Source organism: Anomalospiza imberbis, chromosome 6 (assembly GCF_031753505.1).
Source record: "Anomalospiza imberbis isolate Cuckoo-Finch-1a 21T00152 chromosome 6, ASM3175350v1, whole genome shotgun sequence".
NCBI lineage: Eukaryota > Metazoa > Chordata > Aves > Passeriformes > Viduidae > Anomalospiza > Anomalospiza imberbis.
The window spans coordinates 24657488-24678240 of record NC_089686.1 but is presented as its reverse complement, the minus strand read 5'-3'; the positions used below and the strand labels follow the sequence as shown (position 1 = coordinate 24678240).

General features: G+C 43.8%; 1 protein-coding gene across 5 annotated transcripts; it reads left to right on the top strand.

Annotated features, from left to right (window-relative positions):
- The first annotated feature begins 1016 nt into the window (after positions 1–1016).
- On the top strand, positions 1017–20753 carry PAX9 (paired box 9). Of its 5 annotated transcripts, XM_068192903.1 has the most exons (5): positions 1017–1470; positions 2399–3025; positions 5320–5462; positions 10331–10483; positions 19260–20749. In XM_068192903.1, exons 1-5 carry the CDS (start codon positions 1467–1469, stop codon positions 19512–19514), a joined length of 1182 nt encoding a protein of 393 aa, XP_068049004.1. In that variant the 5' UTR covers positions 1017–1466; the 3' UTR covers positions 19515–20749. The 5 variants fall into 5 exon arrangements, with proteins under 5 accessions (XP_068049004.1, XP_068049001.1, XP_068049000.1 ...); XM_068192900.1 differs by lacking the exon at positions 1017–1470 and having other exon boundaries at positions 1545–3025; positions 5323–5462; positions 19260–20753; XM_068192899.1 differs by lacking the exon at positions 1017–1470 and having other exon boundaries at positions 1548–3025; positions 19260–20751.

Here is a 20753-nt window from a genome sequence, read left to right as displayed (position 1 = left end):
TACACACCAGCGACATAATTTTTGTGGTTTACTTGGCGATATTTCGTACACTAGGATCACCGCCTTATTTATTTTCATATTTTATTTAATTTACAAAGTCTGTACCTTTGAGGGAAAAAAAAAAAAAAACAAACTAAAAACCAAAAAACGACAAAGAAGAACCTCAGGAGAATAATACAGAAAAAATAATCAAACCCAAGACAAATCCTTAGCTGGAGCTAAGAGCCCATGATCTCTGTGTGCAACATGATGTAAAGTAGGGCATAAGACGTACACACACAAGATCAGCTCAGGATCCGTACACCGCCAAGCCAAACATTTCTTCAACATACACGCCACATATCCTTTAATTCCTATCAGCTTTGTCTGTTTTTCTTTTGATTGCTAATATGTATCAGTACCTTTAATAAAGTTTAAGTCAACTGCGAGGCATTGACATTTTACGATTAAGCGCAGTGCAATATTTGTGTGGGGATGAAAGCAAAACCGGGGCCGGTCTGCGTTGAGCAGCGAGTGCCAGCATCCCGGTGCCGGTCTGCGGTGGCCGGAGAACGCAGCATCCCAGTGCCAGGTGCTACAAGCCCCGTCCCGTCTCCTCCCAAGGCAAGGGAAATTGCAGCACGTTTCCCGACCGGTTGGTGATTTTCACCAAAAATGACGCAACTCTCATCGCTCACGGTCTTCTCGTACACCGCCCGCGAAACATTCGTTAGCGAAAAGGTGATTTATTATAACGAAGCGATCAAACCCACGGAATTTCTCTCGCAGTCTGCAAACTCAACGCGGGCAAACCGTGTGTGTGTCAAGACATGGCTCTGCTTCATTCGGGGAAAGGGGGAACCGCTCTGCCAGGCTCGAAGCCCCCTCTCCGGCTGCTTAGTCCGGGAAAAGGGCCAGAAAGGGCGGTGCTGCCTTGCCTGCCGACCGTGCCCCGGCCCCGCGGAGCTGCCTGCCGAGGCCCCAGCCCCCTCCGGCCGAGCAGTGCCCTGCCACGGCGCCGGCCCCGCTCAGCACGGCCCCGAGCCGGCGGCGCTTCCCGCGCAACTCACCGCCGCAGGTGCGGAGCCGCCGTCCCGGCGCGGCGGGCCCAGGTGCCGAGCGCGCAGCGCGGGAGCGGAAGGGCCGCCGCCGCCGCGCTGTCCGTCATCTCCCCTGGCCACTGGGAGGGCGGCTGGGCGGTGGGGCCGCCCCAGGGGCGGGCTCGGGGGGGCGGTGGGCCACGGGCCCGGCCCAGCCCGGCCCTGCCCACGCTGCTCTGAGGTTGAAATGCAGAAGTCAAGGCTCTCTTGTCGGGATGTAGATTTCCTTGTAGTTCTTTTCTTCCTCACGCTACTGTTCCCTCCTCAGCGGAGATCAGAGAGGCTCGGGGCCAGTGCGGCCAGGAGCGCAGGAGGCCGGGAGTCGGTTCCTGGGCATAGGGATCCGTTGGGATTTAGGGCCGGCCTCGAGGTGTCCCGCTCAGAGGAATGGGTAAGTGGCCGGGAGCCGCAGGAGGGTTCAAGTGCTGTCAAGAGAGGGGGAGCACCCGTGCTCAGTCATCTGCCACCGCCGCGGCTCCCTTATTGACTTTGTTCGTGTTCCTACAAGTTGTAAGAACATGCTGAGGGTCAGGAGCAGGGGAGAGAGAGCGCTAATGACTAGTCGGCTTGTTATTAGTGTTATTAGGCGAGTGCGAGGCAGGATCGCAGCCGAGCGGATGGCTGGAGCCCGTGACACGTTGTATATTATTCCTGACACCGATCGTAGCAGTTAACATTTTAACACGCTTGTTTTACAGTCCAGTGTAATCGTGCTGTTAAGCGAAAGGCGCTAACAACACCAGGATCGGTCTTTAAAAAGTTAGTCCCGACTCAGAAGTACCGCGCTGCCCTCGTCTCTCCCAAGATGTAAAAGAATTTCCTCAACTACTTTTCCTTCCTCCCCCTCCCCCACGACTTAGATGATGTTTTTCTTTTCTTTTTGTTTTGTTCGCGTTCCTTTTTCCTGTGGCAATAAAGCTGAATTGTCTGTTGGGGCGATCTCATTTTTCATCTCTGGAATGTGCTTATTTTTGGGAATATGCTTGATGCACAGTCCGGAGAGCTCCGACATTTGTTGCCACGGATTTTCTTTCTTTCTGTCTTTTCATTTTTCTTTCTTTCTTTCTATCTCTCTCTCTTTTTTTTTTTTTTTTTTCTTTTCTTTCCTTTTTTTTTTTTTTTTAACCTCTCACTTCTCTTCCTCCCTCCCCTTTGCCTCCTTCAGTCTCGGGGGCATCCCGCTAATCTAAAGAAGCGTGCGTGGAGTGACCGGGGGGGGTCCCTGTCTGTGACATCTGTCTGTGATGAGGAGCAGCTCAGACGCCCCCTTCTGTGCCGTCCGCCGTGTCCGACGGCTGTGTTTGTGCATTTGCTTGCAGAACCTGCCTTCGGGGAAGTGAACCAGCTCGGGGGGGTATTTGTCAACGGGAGACCCCTGCCCAATGCCATCAGGCTGCGGATTGTGGAACTGGCGCAACTGGGTATCAGGCCATGTGACATCAGTCGGCAGCTCCGCGTTTCCCACGGCTGTGTCAGCAAAATCCTGGCTCGCTACAACGAGACCGGCTCCATCCTACCGGGGGCTATCGGCGGCAGCAAGCCTCGGGTCACCACTCCCACGGTGGTAAAACATATCCGGACCTACAAACAAAGGGATCCGGGCATCTTCGCCTGGGAGATCCGGGATCGCCTGCTGGCCGATGGCGTGTGTGACAAGTACAACGTGCCGTCGGTTAGCTCCATCAGCCGCATCCTCCGGAACAAAATCGGGAACCTGTCTCAGCAGAGTCACTACGAGTCTTACAAGCAGCACCAGCCGCCCCCACAGCCTGCTCTGTCCTACAACCACATCTACCCCTACCCCAGCCCCATCGCTGCTGCAGGAGCCAAGGTGTCCACACCTCCCGGAGTGCCTGCGATCCCCAGCACCATGGCCATGCCCAGGACGTGGCCGTCCTCTCACTCGGTAACGGACATCCTGGGGATCCGGTCCATCACAGACCAAGGTGAGAAATGGGGGAGCCGGGGCCACAAAGGCAGCCAAACAGGGCCGGAGGGGGTCGGTCCCCGAATTCTGGGTTCTTTCCTCTCCGAGGGTCGGAAGGTGGTTTAGTTGTTTGATTCGGGAAACCCCTGGCTTTTCCCGGGCACGGGCAGGGCACTGAGCTTACTGGAGGACGTGTCTCGGAACGTGGGCAGACCGAAGGGCCTGGGTGGGCTGCAGGCGGACCAGCAAACAGGACACAGCGGCCGTCACCTCCGCCTCTCTGACCCGGGAAGTGAGGATCTTCGCCGGAGGGAACGGCCCGGGGTGCGGCGGCACCAGGGCGCACTCGGTCCCGGTCCCGGTTCCGACCGAGGCTCGCTGCTGCACTCCGGTCACGGGCGCTGCCTTGGCGTTTCTGAGAAGTCAATTTTCTGTAGTTTTCGCAATCAGGCCAAATTTGCTTCGGCAGGAAGTTCAAATGTCATCTAATTGCTTTCATTTTGATGGTGTATTTTCCTCCGAAGCGGTGGTCTACGAAATCCAAAGGCCCAAGATTTGCCTCTTTTATCCCTTTCACATTCTTTCGGCTCCTCCGCCTGGAAACTGTGTCGCGTCTCCCAGCCGCTCGCTAGCAAGGGACATTTTTTCCATTTCGGTCTCTGCCAGCGAACTAACAGTAAAAGCGTTACTCAAAGTGTCACTGAAAACAACAGTCCAAAATAACCTTTGCCTACAGCCATCTCTGTGTCCCATTCTTCTCTCAGTATTAGTGGAGAGGTGGGAGCTGTGATCTCTGTTTTCACTGCCTTTTTAACAGCAACAATCCAATTCTACCAGCATTTAAAATGCAAAATGATCCTTTAGGCATTGCAGAATAATTTTCTTCTTATTTAATCAGAAAGGTGATTTTTTTCAAGCAACACATGCGTATGCACAAGCACAGGTTTTTTATTTGTGTACATGCAAAAAAAGTAAGTTTGTTCTTCTTTGCCCTTCACAATATAAACTTGATCCTAGTCCTCACTGGCACAAATGTACTTGTTTCTGAATCGACTTCAACAAATAGATGCCTGGCAATCTAGAGGCAGTGTTGGCAATGAACATTAAAATGAACATTAAAAAGAATGAGAGCATTACAATCACATGGGATTTTTTTTTTTTGTGTGTGTTTTTTTTTTGTTTTTTTTTTTTTTTTTTTTTTTTTTTTTTTTTTGTGAGTTCCTCCTTTATTAACACCATATTGGCAGGCAGGCCTCTAACGGTGGTGCCGGGTGCCTCGGTATCTGTCCCGTCTCCCTCAGCCCCCGCAGCGGCACACATCTTTCTGCAGTGTGAAATCTCCCCCCTCCCCTTCCCGTCAGAGGGTCAGGGCTGCGGAGTGGCCGATGCCGCAGATGGGGGCTGCTCGCCCTTGATTTATAGGGCAAACTGACCTTGCTGACACGGAAAGGAAGCCCCTATTCATGGGAAAGTGTGAGATCAGCAGAAAAGGGCGCTCGCCGAGGGAGCTCAATTTCTTAAGACAACTTCAGATTTGTGCCTTTCCCCAGCACGGCGAGGGGCCGAGCGAGGTGGTGTGTCAGGAAAGCCCCCTCCCACGGCAGCTCCGATGCGGCTGGGCGCGGGGCTCCGGGCAAGGTTCCCCCTACTCCTCCCCTGGCTCCCCGGTGCGGGAATTTGGCCATTCGAGGAATTTGTCCGCCAGCAAAACATCCCGGTATGCCCATGGCGCGGCTGATAGGCATGTAAATAATAGGACTGTTACTTCTGTTCGTCCCCGCTTTCTTATCTTCCTCCTTTTATTTCCCTAATTAAAAAAAAATATTTACTTTTATGTTGCATTTTCTTTTTCTCCCAAAAAGTGTTTGGATCCCAGTTCATCCGCAGGCGTGTCAGGTCTGTTTGTAACGCGGCGTATCGTTTCTCCTCTGACTCACAAATACACACACGGCGGTTGCCGTAAATTCCCCTTTAGGAGATCCTGGAGGATAAACGCCGGTCGGCAGCTCCGTCCCGCCAGTGCGGGGACGTGGGGACGAGCGAGCCAGCCAGCTCTGGGCTGGGGTGCTGATCTCTGTTACAGATTTCACGGAGGGAGCTGACTCCCTTCTGCCCACGAATCACCCTCTCAAGGAGCTTCCAGGAGCTTCAGCGAGGTGTGGTGGGCGAGGGACCGGTTTCCCCTTAGCTCGGCCCCACAGACTGCCCTCCATGTGGAGAGGGAGCCGTCTCCATCCCGAAGCAAAGCCATCTCCATCTCCGAATCCTAGCCTCTGCCTCTAACTCCCTCTCTCCCGCTGCTTTGTTTTCCAGCAGTGAATGACACTTCGCCTTACCCCAGCCCCAAGGTGGAGGAATGGAGCAGCTTGGGCCGAAACAGCTTCCACCCGCCGACCCAGCATGCCGTGAACGGGTTGGAGAAGAGCTCCCTTGAGCAGGAGGCCAAGTACAGCCAGGTAAAGAAAGAGGTGGGGGGCGGGCAGTGATGCTCAGGGCTCCTGATCTCGGCCTCGGGCTACCGTCCTCGGTTTGGAGCCGGTGCCGGACTTTCTTCTGTTTTGGTTTGCAAAGACGGGCGGAAAAAAGCCTGGCTCTCTTCGCTCCTCTCTCCGCTTCCTCCCCCGGCCCGGCAGCCGCGGCGCCCAGCACTCCCATCCCGCCCTGCTGCCGGCGGGCGGAGGGCTGGCGGGGCGGCAGCGATCGCATCCCGGGCCCGGGGCTGCCCCCGCCCCGCCCGCCCAGCGGGCGCTCCAGACCCGCCGCCATCGACCCCCGCCCCGGCCGGGCCAGCGGGCACGTCCCGCCGCCTCCGCCCATACAGCCGCGTTTTACTCTGTCCGCAGCGTGCTCTGTAGTCAGGGGAATAATTTGAAAATGAGATGTAATTGCTTCCTACATTAAGCATTTTTAAACGCTTAAGTAGACGGCGAATTTCCTACGTTTTAATTACAACACAATATAACTGTTACTTAATAAATCTCTGTCTAAATCTTTGTACTTGCTAATCAAGTCCCATGCCAGGAGAAAAGCTATAAAAGGCTCAACTGTTACTCGTTGGGAAAGCACAGGTTTTGAAAACATTTTTTCCGTGTGATGGAAACATTTCAAAATGCATCAGAGGTCTCTCAGACACACTGACTTCCCAGCCACACATTTGTTGTACTTAGAAGCAAGTCGAATAAAACCCACAATTGCTGTTTAGCATTTTTCCCATTCAAAGAGAGAGGTTTTGGACGTATTTTTTGAGTTCTGTGTCTGGTTTTAGATCCATGTAGAAGAAACTTTTGTAGCTCGTGTTTGATGGTGAGAGTAGCTGAATCAGACCCTCACATTCAAGATGTGTAGCACAAACTGCGGAACACTTGCAAAGAGTGGGCACAGTTGGAAATACTGTAGATCCCGATAGTGAACAGCTACATCATTACATATATTGCCTTTTAAACACTACACCACCCTCAATGCTATCCTATTTGTTTTGTTTTTCTATTATCCCATTATTATTATCTTCATTTCATAGCACAAGTTATGTGTCTATAGTGTAGCCATTATTGTATGATTAAAGATAGAATTAGACATAGATTTAGTGTTAATACTCCTTCTACAATTTTCTTTAAAGACTAAAATAAGCATTAACAGTCTTGCTAAAAAACAGTAGACACAGCTTGTCACTACTCTGTAAGAGCAGCTGTACTGTGGCTTCATTGTCTTAGGTTCCAGGCTGGGCCTTCTGCACACAGTCCTGCTGAAATATTCACAGGATCTTGTTCATAGGCTATAAACCATGGCCTCTGATGGATCTCATTTATTTCACAGATGTGTTGAGAAATAGTGTTTGAGTTATTGAGTTATTTTCAATGTTGGTTTGGAAACTATTTTTTACCTTTTCTTTTTTTCTTTTTTTTACTTTCAATATTTATGATTTCATCTTCATAATATATAACTGTTCTATTGTCAATATCAGTTTTACTTTAAAGTTTTGTTCAGCCTGAAAGATCACCTGATAAATGTTATTTAAACATACACTCTATTTAAATTCTGAGAAAATTGCTATTAATAAAATGGATTTCACTTATCCAAATAAATTGTCCAGAGAGTTTCAAAGGGCAGAAAAGCCATATTCAGAACCCTGCTTTCTAAAGGAAGATATAGACGAGGTTCTTCCCAGCTTCTTCCCTGTAATAATAATATAGGTAAAGAGAATTTGGCTTTGGAAAAGTTTAACACACAGACCAGTCTATTTATATAGTATTCAGAATTGTTATCCAGAGAATTAATTTGAATGTGCATTAATTGCTTTACAAGTGCACTACCTTGCTAATTAAGAATATGTTAAAAAAAATCATGCTAAATAAGGATGGGAAAATGTAATAATTTGCAGTTTTTGCCACATTCCTTTTGCCAAAATATTTATTCCAAGCAGTGTGAAGTGAAGCTGATAAACCAAATTCCTGCTGCACATAGTGCTGACTTACTGTATTTTTGCTGAAGTGTAGTGAGTCTGGAGTGACAGCCTGTGATAGTAAAGACTTACAAAACTCTCTGACATCATCGGATTCATGGTCTCTTGCAATGTATATGGTTTTGGGTGTAAAGAGATGAGCAGGGGATATGAGACAATATTGGTTCATTTGTGAATCTAGCAGGGAGGTATCTGGAATGGTGGGAAAATGGGGAAGTCTCAAATATACTTGATATTCCAGAAGGACTATGGTGAAATAGGCTGCGTCATTGTACTTCGGGGTAATTGCTATTTCCTTATCTCTTTTGGGCAAAGCTTGTTACAAAAACTCTTAAGGGTCTTATGGAGGCAGACATCAGATTTCCCCCAGAGAAGAGAAGTGATTGTTCTGTTTTTGTGTCTGTATTATCAAAATCAGAGGTGCCTACAAGAGGAGGGAATCAAGTTTGGATGTTTAACTTAGGCTTCCCAATTTCACCACAGAAACAGAGGAAATGTGCTCTGAAGCACATTAACAATGGATTTTGTGTGAGGGATAGGTAATTCTGTATTTTCCAACAAATATAATCTATGTATTTAAGCATCACCAACACCCAAAGTTCACCTGTCCATAGCTTGCAAATAGCTCCATAGTCTTTCATAGCAAGTGAAAGACTTCTTCCTCAGCTTTAGTCATGCAAGATAATATTTTGCTTCTCAAGAAGTCCCCTGGAAAATCCCTCTGTGTGAGAAAGACTGGAAAAATTGAGACCAGAGAACAAGGTCTTGTGTTCTTTTACAGTAAATTTATTTGAACACTTCTTTTAAATTACATACATTTGTTTTAAGACACAGGATAATGTAGCCTTCTTGTAGGCAAAACTCTTATTGACATCCAAGACTTGTCAGGCAGCAGCCAAGGCTGACCTCTCCTTGGTTCCAATGACTACATTTCAGCCCTTGTCCCCACGCATCAGTGGGAATTCACCCACAAAAAAGGCAGGAAGACTTCACATTTTTGCCTTGACAATATGCAGTCACACTAGTTAAACATGAAACTGGACCTCTGGATGTAGATTTTTCATTTTTTGTATTATGGATTTCCTGGGGCTTTTGTTTGCAATGTTGTTCCTATTTGGGTTTCGGGAGTTGAAAGCTCAGCCTGGCAGACTGCGAATCTGTACAAAACATTCCAGAGAAAACCAAAAGATGCCTTGTCAAGTTTCCATTCAGGTTTAATTACCTGATGTCCCAGGTTGTCATTTATACGTAAGCAATTGCATAATTTCCCTGGTGTATCACACTCACAGATTTGTCACATGGCTTTCAAACAGGGTGACTGTGAATCAGAGAAACTGAAAAGGAAAATAGATTTTCCCAAGAGTTTGACAGTTTTGTGTCATACGCATTTCATACAGAGTTCAGTTATATTGCATTATTTATGGAGGGAGGCACATTCAGCGTGGTGTTCAGGTGCTTCTAAAGATAATTATGCTATTGTTGCAAAGGATGAATATTCTGAGTATTTTCTTTTGCATTGCACAGCTGATACTGACTGCATTAAGAAAAAATAGCTGAAATGACTGCAATATGAACACATTTGTAACCTGCATTTGAAATCAAAACACTTAATAAATATGTATTGTATCTAAAATGCAGATCTCAGACATCTGATGCTTGTGACTTGCTGGACTAATATCATAGATGTTCAAAGTGAAAAAAAAATTGTGATCTGTATTTACACATGTATGAGAATGAAGAAAACCTGACATACGTCTATATGATTGCTGAGAGGCAAATAGCTCGGAAATAATTTCTTTTCAGAATGACTTTCTGTGTGCGTTGCAGGAAGCAGATGTGCATATTGCCAAAGGGAGCTGATACTCATTAATGGGAAAAAGCTTGTAACTGGGTGGGTCTAAGAGCAAGCTCGCTCCTGGAAATGGTACACTTTTTGGAGGCCTCATCCCAAACTTATTGGAGCTGCAGAAAATACTCCTCCTAATTCAGAGGGGTTCGTGAACATCGTTTGAGTGAAGTCTTCCTCTGACACGCTGGCCAAACCCCTTAGCAGCAACTACCTCAGGTCTGTCTCAGCTGAACTTCATCAGCTGGTAGGGGATGAGTTTTTGGCATTGCTGGGATATCACTCCCTGTCCCTCAGCTGCATTCTGACCGGGGGCCGTGAGCTCTGTGTGCTGCAAGCACATAAAGGGAAGGCTCCATTTTAGGGCAAGTGATTGCAAATGTAGGTGCAACTCTGGACAATTACTTGCACAGAAAATGTAGCTAATGTAAACATTTAGTTCCAGATCTTTCATTTATAGATGAACAGTGAACAATGTTTGGTGGCCATGCATCTGTAACTGTATCTGCAGTGCTTAGAACCCACAACACGGGGTAACTTCTTTGGGGACAACATTAAAATATAGTCTTAAATATTATGGCAAATTATACCGCCCTCCTACACACATGATTTACTGAAAAAATTAATTAGCAAATTACTTATTTGGCATCTTACAATGCAGGATCCAGGCAGTTGGATTCCAGCTATGGGTCTGTGCAAAATCCATCAATGACAAAGGTCCAGACGTACTGCTCCTCAGTCATACCCAGGCAGCAGCGGGGTGAAGCTGCGAAAGAGAGGTGTTTATTTGCTTTCTTGCTGTAGTACCCAGCAGCATTGTTAGCAGAGTCTGGTGCAGGGGTTCAGACCTTGGCTTGGAGACTGGTTCTGTGTCACTCTCACTAGGATCTCCAGACCAGGCCTTCTATCAAGACATTGCCACTAAGACAGCTTGCTCAAGGTCTAGGCATCCTTGTCATTGCATGTTGTGGGTGAGGGGGATGAGCTGATCCCACTACATGCACCCGATTCCTCCCCAGGTGATCTGGATGGCACCCAATTCGAACCCCATTTGTGAGACCTGCCTCTTACTGGCCACCTGCTTCCACGGCCAAAACACAGTGCCCTGTCCACCAACCCACATGGCTTCAGGGCACTCCACCCGGATGAAACTAATAAAGAAAGTCAGAGAGGTGAGTGAATGGTATGATGACACTCAGACTGCACTCTAAGCACCTTCTGCTCAAAGGACCCCAACCCACCAGAAGGTCTGCCATGACAAACATGATCACGGACTGTAAAGCGGGAGTGATGGGAGATATCTATCACAGCCAGGGAGCAGAGTGCCAGGAGCAGAAGTATTAGATATGATTTGACCTTTTCAGTCTTGGTTCTTGCAGTAGATTGGCAAGTATATAATTCTCCTTAGTGTACCAGCTTCCCAGTAACTGCCTCTGCAGCATCAGAGATTTGCTAGGCATAGGAGACTGCTGTTTTGGCTGTCCCTGAAAAGAGCAAGGTGAGGACTTTACCAGTTTGACCCCATATTTGCCTAGCTTTTAGACATCAAGAATCCCTTTGAAGTGTCTGTCTCTCTAAGTCTCCTCCCCCAGTTTAAATTAAATAACAGCATATTGAAATGACAATATATTGCTAAGTATATAATAGGAAGGCATTTTTCATAGAAACTTTCAGTAATACGTTATGGTGTTAACCAACAGCATAGAAAAGAACTAATGTTTATTTCTTCTAGTTTATTTGCTTGTTTAGTGTCCATGTGTGCCCTGCCCAATTCCAGATTTTGTCAAAATACCAAGGGAGAAGTATTGTGCAAATCTTTTCTAAAACTATGGGAATCTGTTGTTAATTTCAACTCAAAGGAGATTGCTTATATGACATGATTTTTTTCCCCTATGCTTTCCTATTGTCCTCATAAACCCAGTATATCTGTCTAAGGAAGACTAAGAGGTGTTTTTGTCATCAGAACCAGGCTTTGTGCTTAAAGCAACCGGAATTTTTTTCACTCCACTTTGAAATAGTCTGGTTGTGAAGTTTGTTAAATAGTAGAACATACCCCAAGATCCAGCATCTTCACTGGAAAGGCAGTGACTTTGATTTATATCATCCTTCTCAACCTGGTGTATGAAAGGGAAGCAACCACTCAATGACATTGTAGACCTTGAACTATAATCTACATTTGGAGATGTTTAGGGGGACCTGTTAGTGTGTGGTATGCTGTGATCTCTTCACTGTGAAAGCCATCTAAACCCACTGTGCTTCTGAAGAAGCACTGGAAGATCTTGCTCCCTGCTTTTCCCTCAGAATGTGCTTAGGTTTTACAGCAACCTCTGTCTGCCTTTTATCCACCATGCCTTTTTCTCCTCTCTTTTCCTCCATTGTTTTTGTAGTAGATTACTCAGTGTCAGAGAATGAGTGGTGTTTTTTTCCTTTTTTCCTTCCCTCCTTTTCCCTATCCCTTCCCCCCCGCCCCCATTTTTTTTCTTTTCTTTTGTTTCTGCTGTAGTTTGCATTGGAAAAGATATAAAATGCCCCTGGCTCCTTCAGGAAAGGATTGGTGATGGTGTGTAAATTCAAGTTACTATTACTATTTCCAAAACTGAGATTTTATTTCCCTGAAGAGGCTGAGATTTAAAACTGGATAAGAAAATATAATTTAGAGTGATCTTAATGCATGTCCCAACTATAGTTAAAACACTCAGTTGATATTATCTGGTTTGTGTTATTCACTGCAGCTCGGGATGGCGATAGGTAAAGGAAACAACTTTAAGTTAATAAAAAAGCACATTAAACACGGGGAACGGGATCTGCTCATTATGAAAGGACTGAACTTTATTTTAGAAGAAGGAGGGGTGATTTTCTTACGCAGTGCATTGTTGTCCATTGAATTTAATAATGAGAGAAATAGCTGCAAATGAAATGGCATCTTTTTAAGAGATAATGTATAGGATTGAGTAGCTAACTATGTTTGAAATCTTAGAACACTTCAGCTCTAAGAATAAGTCTGTTTTAATTTTGACTTCAACTAGAATTACAGCATTACTTTGAACAACTTACAGTGAAAAAGAAGGAGTGTAATTCTCCATTCTTGAAAGCTCTTTTTTCCTTTTTCAAATCAGTCTTCTGGAAGTCAACCCAGTTCAGCTGAGCAACAAAGCAGCTATGTAAGCCCCTTGCCCATGTGTTATTTTTAAAAGCTTCTCAATTCCAATGTATTATCACTGTTCACTCTTTCTTGAAAAAAGGCAAATATTATATTTTATAATATTATACAAAATTAATTTCTTACATACAAAATATTTCCTCTCCTAAGATTTTTTTTGTATGTCAAAATTATTTAATGTCAGTGTCCTAATTTTTTCAGAGTCTTATTTTCTGCTGATTGCAGTGAAATTAACAGAAAATCAAATCAGGAATATGTTCAATAAAATAAGTTTATTCATCTAGGAATATGGAGATTTAGTCTAATGAAAATATTTTTGCAAGAATATTTTCCAACACTATAAACAGCAAACCATGATTTGCATGATTAACTCTGGCTAGGTTATTCAAATACACCTTAGCAATTTAATCTCATTTTTTCTTAAAAAATATTTTTAGTAAAAGTCATTATCATAAATAGGGGAAATTTACTTAGTGTTCACTTTTGTATACCCTTCTTTAGGTAATTGTGACTTACCTGTGTAGGCACATTAATTTTAGTGGAACACTGATCTGAATTGATTTGTAGTATCATAATTTTTCCTGTTGATGCTGTACAACTGAATTGCAGCTTCAAAATTTAGCTCTAATTTAGTAACTACAATTTTTACAAAAATATTATTTAAGTTTATCAATTTTAACACCTAAAAAACCTCAACTTCTATTACTTAGATGATTTAGTAATGCCATTTTCCTAAATGATACTTCTATTACATGCTTGCTGCTGCTGTTTTACTTGGAAAATGTGTTTGCTCTTCCCTAGGGATCCCATATGTTGGCTTGATTTATAATTCATATTTAATCTCCAATTATAAAGGGAGATTTAGCATGTTTGCTTCCTTGATGTTTGCAGTTTGTGTTTGATTGTTCCTCGTCTTGTTGTCATAATCGTTTTAACTGATTATGTGCATGTCCCTAAAAATGAGATATCTGGATTTTTGTGCCAATTTGCTCTTCTGATTGAAGGACTAGATATTTTGCTCCCTGCTACGATTTTTCTTGCTGTGGAAAGAATAACTGCTGCAATAGCTTCTTCATGACTGTGTTTACAGGCCATTTGGAAAAGATTCATCGTTTCCAGAAAATGTTAGAAGGTTTTCATTTTGAAAACCATCAGCGAGAGGGTGTCTGTGTGTGTGCGGAGCTGCGGCAGTGTCCCTGCAGAGAAAGCTGCTGCCAGCGCTCCACGGTGCTCCCAGTACCTGCTCCCAGTACCTGCTCCCAGTAGCTGCTCCCTGCTACCTCTGCTGGCTGGTTTCTGTTGCTCTCGGGGAAGGGCTGTGCTGCAGGATCAAGGCAATGTGCTGAGCTTGCTGATCCAAGGACAGGAAGGATTCATTCCATCCAAGTCAGTGTTAGAATTGCGAGATACAAACGAAAACAGCAACCTTATTCACCAGAGGTGTGTCCCTTAAGCCGTGACACAGACTGAACTTTTGATGACTGTAGCAGGGGATTTTGGGCTGAGTCACTGTCCAAGCTCATTCAGGCTGCTGAACTAGGTAACTCGAGCTTGAAGGCTATGCTGTTTCTCCAGAAACATTTTTAAAAATAGTAATTTAGAATACTTCTACAAAGCCTGCGTTCTTAGTCCATGCAATACATGAACTATTTAATTAAATATTGTAACAGTTATATTACAATGGCCAAGTCATTTAAATAATGATTTTATTATTACTTACAATTATTTAAATAATTGTAAATAATAACAATAAGAAAAATAATTTACATTCTTTTTTACACCTGCTTTAGAGTTAGACTATGAAATTGAGGAGGCATCCACCTGTGGCATCAAATGTGCTCTTGTTTGTATTCACATAAAACTGAAATGAGATCCTTTACATTATTGCCATTAATGACAGCTAACATAAATACCAGTCTGTGATTTTGAATGTTACAATCTGTGTCATTTTCTGAAACATTTAGAAGCAAGATGGGAAGAGAAATAGGAGATGAACTAGTTTTGACACTGAGAGAACACATATCTAGCAAGCAAAAGTCAGAGAAGGAAAAGTAGGAAAGGGAATGAAAAAAAAATCATATAAATTCACTACAATATATAATTAGAATTTATACCATGAGGACTGAAAGTGAAATTTAGCTTGCATGTTTCTCTGGTTCTTCTGTGACCAAGCCAGAAAAAACCAAAATCAGGTAGTTTGTCTGACATGGATTGACTGGGAAGTTTGTCCAGAAAGCTTGCACCCTTGTGTCTTCTTACTATGAAGGAGAGAGGAAGCTGAAGCTCTGCAATGCATTATACAAGCATAACCATCAAAACAGATATCAAGGTGTATGTGATGGTTACCTCTGGTTGTGAAAGAATTATTCAGACTTTTAGGAGTCCAAGCAACTAATGGAAATTACTTATTCCAAAGACTTTCTCACATTAGCTTGGTTCTAGTCTTGCTTTTCATCCACCCTCTGTGTTGCAAATTACAAACAGACTAAAAACAATGACAGAAAAATTTGTCTCTAGTTAGTATTGTATCTTAAGTGACCAAAACTAAAGATTCCATCTGTTAAAACTACTCAAGCAACTCCTTTATTGGTAAAAATATGTGCAGTCTGCTTGTTTCAGCAGTACCATTTTGTGTGACCCAAAGCAAGGCTTCATGTCCACCCTGGTTTTGATTTCTCATCTCAGTATTCCTTTTACTGTCACTGGCAGGTATCAGCAGCAAATTGGCAGAGAGGCACCAAATCCAACTTGTGATTCTGACCCAATTACTCTTGTTTTGCTGGTAGCTTTGCAAGAACAGGTTTAAATGAATTTGTGAGTTGGTGGGAGGTGATGTGTTCTAGGTTTCAAATGTAGCTCTAAAGTTTAGAAATACTTATTCCATCAGTTGTCTGAAAACATTGATAGAAGCAGCAATTGAGAGCAAAAGTTTCTCCCTGATTTTTGTAGAATCCAGAAAGTAGGTACTTTTAAATGGGATCCCTTATCTCCTACACAGCAGAGATTCTTGTTCAGCTACAACTAAATGTTTGTTTGTTTGCTTTAAAAAATTAGATTTCCCTTGAAAAATGATGGTTCAAATTAAGAAAAAAAATATTTATAAAACTTAAAAGCCAGGTTCAAGAACCTCTGCACTTAAAACAAATTCTTAGGGTTTTAAAAATTCATAAACACCATGGGGTTCTTGCACTCCTAATTACAAATGTTTAGATTTTGGTGTTCACTTCCTCTGATTGAAATACTACAGGATGAATTATTCATCCAGTATATACAGGGTCATGGAACTTAATCCCCTCCATTTATTTTAAATGAATGTCATGTTTGTAAAAAGTGCCAGATTGACAGACAAGATTCCACCCTTCTGATAACCTACACTTTGTATCTAAGGCTGTTTGGAAATAAAAAACGCTTCTGTCAAGACTATTAGTCCAAATCTTTCACAGATAAAATTCAGAGATGAAAATTTGGGTGTTGGGGTTTTGTTTTGTTTTTGTTTTTTTTTTTTTTTGAGTAGCATACTTTAAAATCATATAGAGTGAGATTTTCTCTACCCCTCATCTTTTAATTCAGGTCAGAGGAAGCCTCTGACTGCTTTGTGGGTATGGCTCAAACCTCCCCTGAGGCAGAATTTCACTCTGTGCTGGGCCAGTTCCTACCCATCCCAGTGCTGCTGCTTGGCTGAGGGCATCTGTGGCATCCACAGAATCATGGTTTTGAGTGGTAAAGCTTTGTAGCAGTGCAATAAAAATAAGAATGATTCACCAATTCAGTGAGGCAGTGATGACAGACAGCACTGGTGGCCTCTGATAGGTTGCAGCTGGTGGTCCCTACAGAACTGTCTCTATGTCCTGCCCTCAGTAGTTGGGGCAAGATCTTTCTGACATTCAGAATAGACTACAAAAACAACAGTTTTCACAACTTTATTTTGAGTAAGACTCTGTGTGTGTGTGTGTGTGTGTGTGTATAAAATGATTGTTCTGGCTGCTATAAATCTGTATATGTATTCTTTTAAAATAAGCTTTTACAAAAACTAGTGAATCTTCCATCAATTTCCATCTGTTTTATCAACAACAACCCAGGTGGCACTTACAGTATGATTCAACAGGAAACCTGGGCTTCTTCATGAATTATAATTTGAAGATTTGTGCCATAAGGCCACAGAACATATGTGTGATTTGATCAAATATTTATCAGTAAGCCTGTTGATAAAGTATTTATCAATAATGTCTGCATTAATGTGAGGTGTTCAGGAGCTCAGATTTGCCTCAGATCATGCAAAGTCATCTTATGGTTGCTGAGGAGCCCCTGGTGGCCTTGTCTGTAGGAGATGCAGTAGGCCAGGACATGGGCTGGAACATTGGTGGAACAGCGAAGAGATGCCTTGTTGGCACATTGCCTGGCACAGGTCTGCCCTGCACCTACTAACACATCCTTCCCACAGCACAGCTAAGGGTTCACAGAACACGAGCATTTCTAAGGAGGAATCCTACTAAAAATGGGGCTTCCAGGCACAGCCTTGAGCCCACTGCTTGGGAGTGGGAAAGCCTGAGGAACAGGGTGGATTCAGAGAGTCCAAAAAACCTCTTTTGAGGCCTAGAAGCTGAAGGTTTGTGCTGTCTCAATGGCTATGAGACTTCAGGGATTTGTCCCATAGATTTTCTCCTTCCAGCACCCACCCCTTCAGGGTTTCTGTACTTTGTGCAGAATATGTTTGGGTTGTGGCTCTTGATATGCCAGCGTTACAACCTGGCTTCAATGGCTCTACTGCCCCTGTGCAAAGCTTTTTGTTGGTGCTTGTTACAAAAAAACAGAGGTGCTCATTCTTGTTTCATGTTTGCACATTGGAAAAACAGCTTTTTAGGGCCACACTTTTTATTTCCAGTAAATTCAATGACATAATTTTCCATGTGATTCAAGAATTTTACTGCTTTGCAGTGCAATTATTTGCAGGTTTGTATTAATTAGTATTGTTGTAAACACTGATATTTAAAGCTGAGGCTAAAGTGTAATTCTGAGTCACAATAAGGGGGCATGTAATACAAGTTACTGGTCAGATCACATATTTGGATTTTCAAAAGAATAAGGTAAGTTCAGCTTCAACAAAATATTTACTTATTTTGAATGACAATTATGTTGCTGCTGCAGCTGTGTGTTTTGTACTAATTAATATTCCTATTGGAAGCTTGTGGCCAGCATCCCATTGCTGTTTCCTGCTGCTTTAGATTGCTGTACAGGTTTATATTGACAGAGTCCAGCAGAATTACTGCTCTGTTTCCCAAATGACAATGAGAGGATAGTCTAGACAGTGGAACTGTGAGCTACATGGGTAGGAAACTCATGAGCCTGAAAATAGGCCAGTGCCCTTTATGAAGGTAAATACTAGAAATCAGGCAGGTGCAATCCAGGCAGAAATTGAACAAGTGAAATGTTAATACCATGTGAAATTTTAGCAGAAACAAAAGTCTGTTTAATTTTTTAACTTTGCACTATTCAGATTGCATCCAGTTGTACCATGTGATGATGCTACAAGATTTGCTGAATCAGTACTCTTCTTTCATATCCAGATAGAAAACATTTTTGAGAAAAAATTCCACCCCAAATCCTAAAACAAACACTACACAAATTGAAACTTAAGCAAGATAAATGATCTTGGTTTGTACCTGTTTTGCTGAAGAAACATCTATGGGTGTGAAATAAACCACCAAACACTTTTTAGTTAAATAAGGAGTCATTAATTGTGAAATCATAGCATAGCTGACTGAAGGACTCTCCCTTCTCTATTTAAATAGAAACCCTTCTCTAGAGCCTACAGAAGGACCTAGGAAAATAGCTTGCAGGAAAGGACCCAGCCCTGCAATTGTTTTGTGCACAGAAGCCCTGTTGAAACCAGGAGAAGCTATGAGCAAAGAACATTTGCAAGTTTTTATCCCAAGTATCTAGAAAACAGATTTTTAAAAGTCACCATCAATAATACTACTACTATAGTTCTGACTCATGCTCTGAACAAACAGTTACCAAAGAGTTTAAGATGTTCCACCTCCCCCAGCCGCTGTAACCTCTTCAATCCAGGGAGTGTTGCTTTCAGATCTGTGCCTACACCTACCCATGGCAGCTCAGGCTGAGCCCACCCTCCTTTGGGGCCAGGAGAGGTGAGGCACAGGGATGGGTCTGTCTCTCCTGCTGCTGGGATGGCTGTGGTCACTGCACACCTAGCTTAAATTGCCACAGCACTTCCCAGTAGGGCTTGCAACAGTGACCAACACTCTGTGTGAAATTTGGGAAAGGTAGGTAAATGTCCCAGTTCATCTACTCCAACCTGTGGAAATCATTGCCAAGTGCATTAAGGTGCTCAGGGAGAGAGAAGGGAGACACTCATTAGAAATCCCTCCAGTAGCTCTCAAGTGTAATGATTACATGCAGCCATGGGCTTTGAGGAGTCCGTGAACAGCAGCTTGCGCGAAGGTAGGCAGGTGTACAGAGGCCTTAGCAGCTCCTGCCCTGCTCTTGGTGTGTGTTTCCTCATCATCTGCTGGTGGTCCCTGTCTGGGACAGGTTGCTGGGAGAGGTGTGAAGCACTGATCACAGTGGGGTAACTGGTCTTAAAAGCAAAGCAGAAGTGGCCACTGAGACCCTGAAATTGAGGGGAATGGTTATGGGTTTCTCTCTTAGTGTCCCCGCTGGTCCTGGTTTTGGTACAAAGCCCAAGCAGGATCTGAGGGCTGATTTTTATGCCAGAACCAATGTGTCTTACTCTCTCAGAAATTCTCTTCCTTTCCCTCTCCTTTCAGGCACCCAATGGCCTCCCAGCCGTCAGCAGTTTTGTGTCCGCACCAGCCATGCCTCCCTATGCCACACCGGCCCAAGTGTCACCTTACATGACGTACAGCGCCACTCCATCCAGCTACATGGCCAGCCATGGCTGGCAGCACGCCGGGGGCACCCCGTTGTCCCCTCACAGCTGCGACATCCCCGCCTCGCTGGCGTTCAAGGGCATGCAGACTACCAGGGAGGGCAGCCACTCTGTCACGGCCTCCGCTCTCTGATGCAGGAGCTGGTCCGGGAGCCCCATGAGCTCGCTGGCTCCTCAGCCCCTGAGCCCAGCTCACGGTGCGCTCTCTTCATGCTGGCCACACCTGGCATTTCTCCTCATGACTTGTCTCCCCTAAGGCTTTTGGGATTAAAGTGCTGAAGACAACATCAGAAACTGAAAGAAGCGTGGTGTTGTGCTCTTAAAGACTTTGTGTCCCTCAAAGGGCGCGTGGAGCCTTGTTCCACTCTCTCCTGGTCAAACCACACATATTTATTCTTAATCATCACAAACTTTCAAAATGTGCAATTGTTATTAAGATTTGTGCAAAAATCAATAAAGAAAAATCACCACAGAAAATTCTGCTATGCCTTGAATCAGCAAAGGTGGCTGAATGGGAAGTGTTTGCCAAATGCCTAGAGAACAACCCTTTAATTGATGAGATTATACAATCCACTGTTATTATGAGGTCCTTTGTTTTATTGGGTTTTGGTAATCAAATATAGAATGAAGGCAAAAGGTGGCTTTCAGATTCTTCTGGCATGTTGCCATTGTCAGGCAGTAGTAAGATCTTTGTGATTTTATCCATTTGTAAATAGAGGCTTTTGACAGCATTTGTTTTCACCTTCCAGTACATTTCTTACCTTTTTTTTTTTTTTCTTTTCTTATTTGTTTTTTAAGTTAAGATGATTTCTAGTTATTTTCTATGTCTTTGCATGGTGGGGTGATAGGTGATGAGGTTTAGGTGGGGTTTTTTGTCATGTTTTTGTGCCTACAGTGGAGGTTTCAACATCTTATGAGATAGTTATTTCTTTGGCAGAAGAGTCAAAGGCAGAAATCCAGCTCAGTAACTCTCCAGTTGTACCCAGCCTCCCAGATTCATGAAACACCACATTCATATGAAGCGTACAAACAGAAATGGGTGGAAAATACCTGAATAAAACAGGAAACTGTAGAGGAAAATGCGGTTAGTGTGCAACCTATGCAGAGATGCTCAAAAACCCCTATCAGTCAAAAACTCCATGGTGAAACAGAATTGTCCCATCATTCTCAGCTCACTAGTGTCCAGATTACATTGTAATTTTTATAGAGGACCTTGTCTTTAATTTCTGCTTTAATGAATGTAAAGTATAGCTCTTGGTAAAGTTTACATTATTGTTCTGAAGCATTTTTTCCCCCTTATAGGTATACTGGTGGTGGTGCTACAAACAGAGATATTATTTAATATTAGTAAATTTCCTTTCTACATTTCTGT

What these genes read in the sequence shown, in the direction of transcription:
- PAX9 (XM_068192899.1), top strand. Translation starts at nt 2,059, where the DNA reads ATGCTTGATGCACAGTCCGGAGAGCTCCGACATTTGTTGCCACGGATT. An exon ending in CCGGTCCATCACAGACCAAG is followed by an intron (nt 3,026 to 5,319) that starts GTGAGAAATGGG and finishes TTTGTTTTCCAG; the next exon opens with CAGTGAATGACACTTCGCCT. An exon ending in AGGAGGCCAAGTACAGCCAG is followed by an intron (nt 5,463 to 10,330) that starts GTAAAGAAAGAG and finishes ATTCCTCCCCAG; the next exon opens with GTGATCTGGATGGCACCCAA.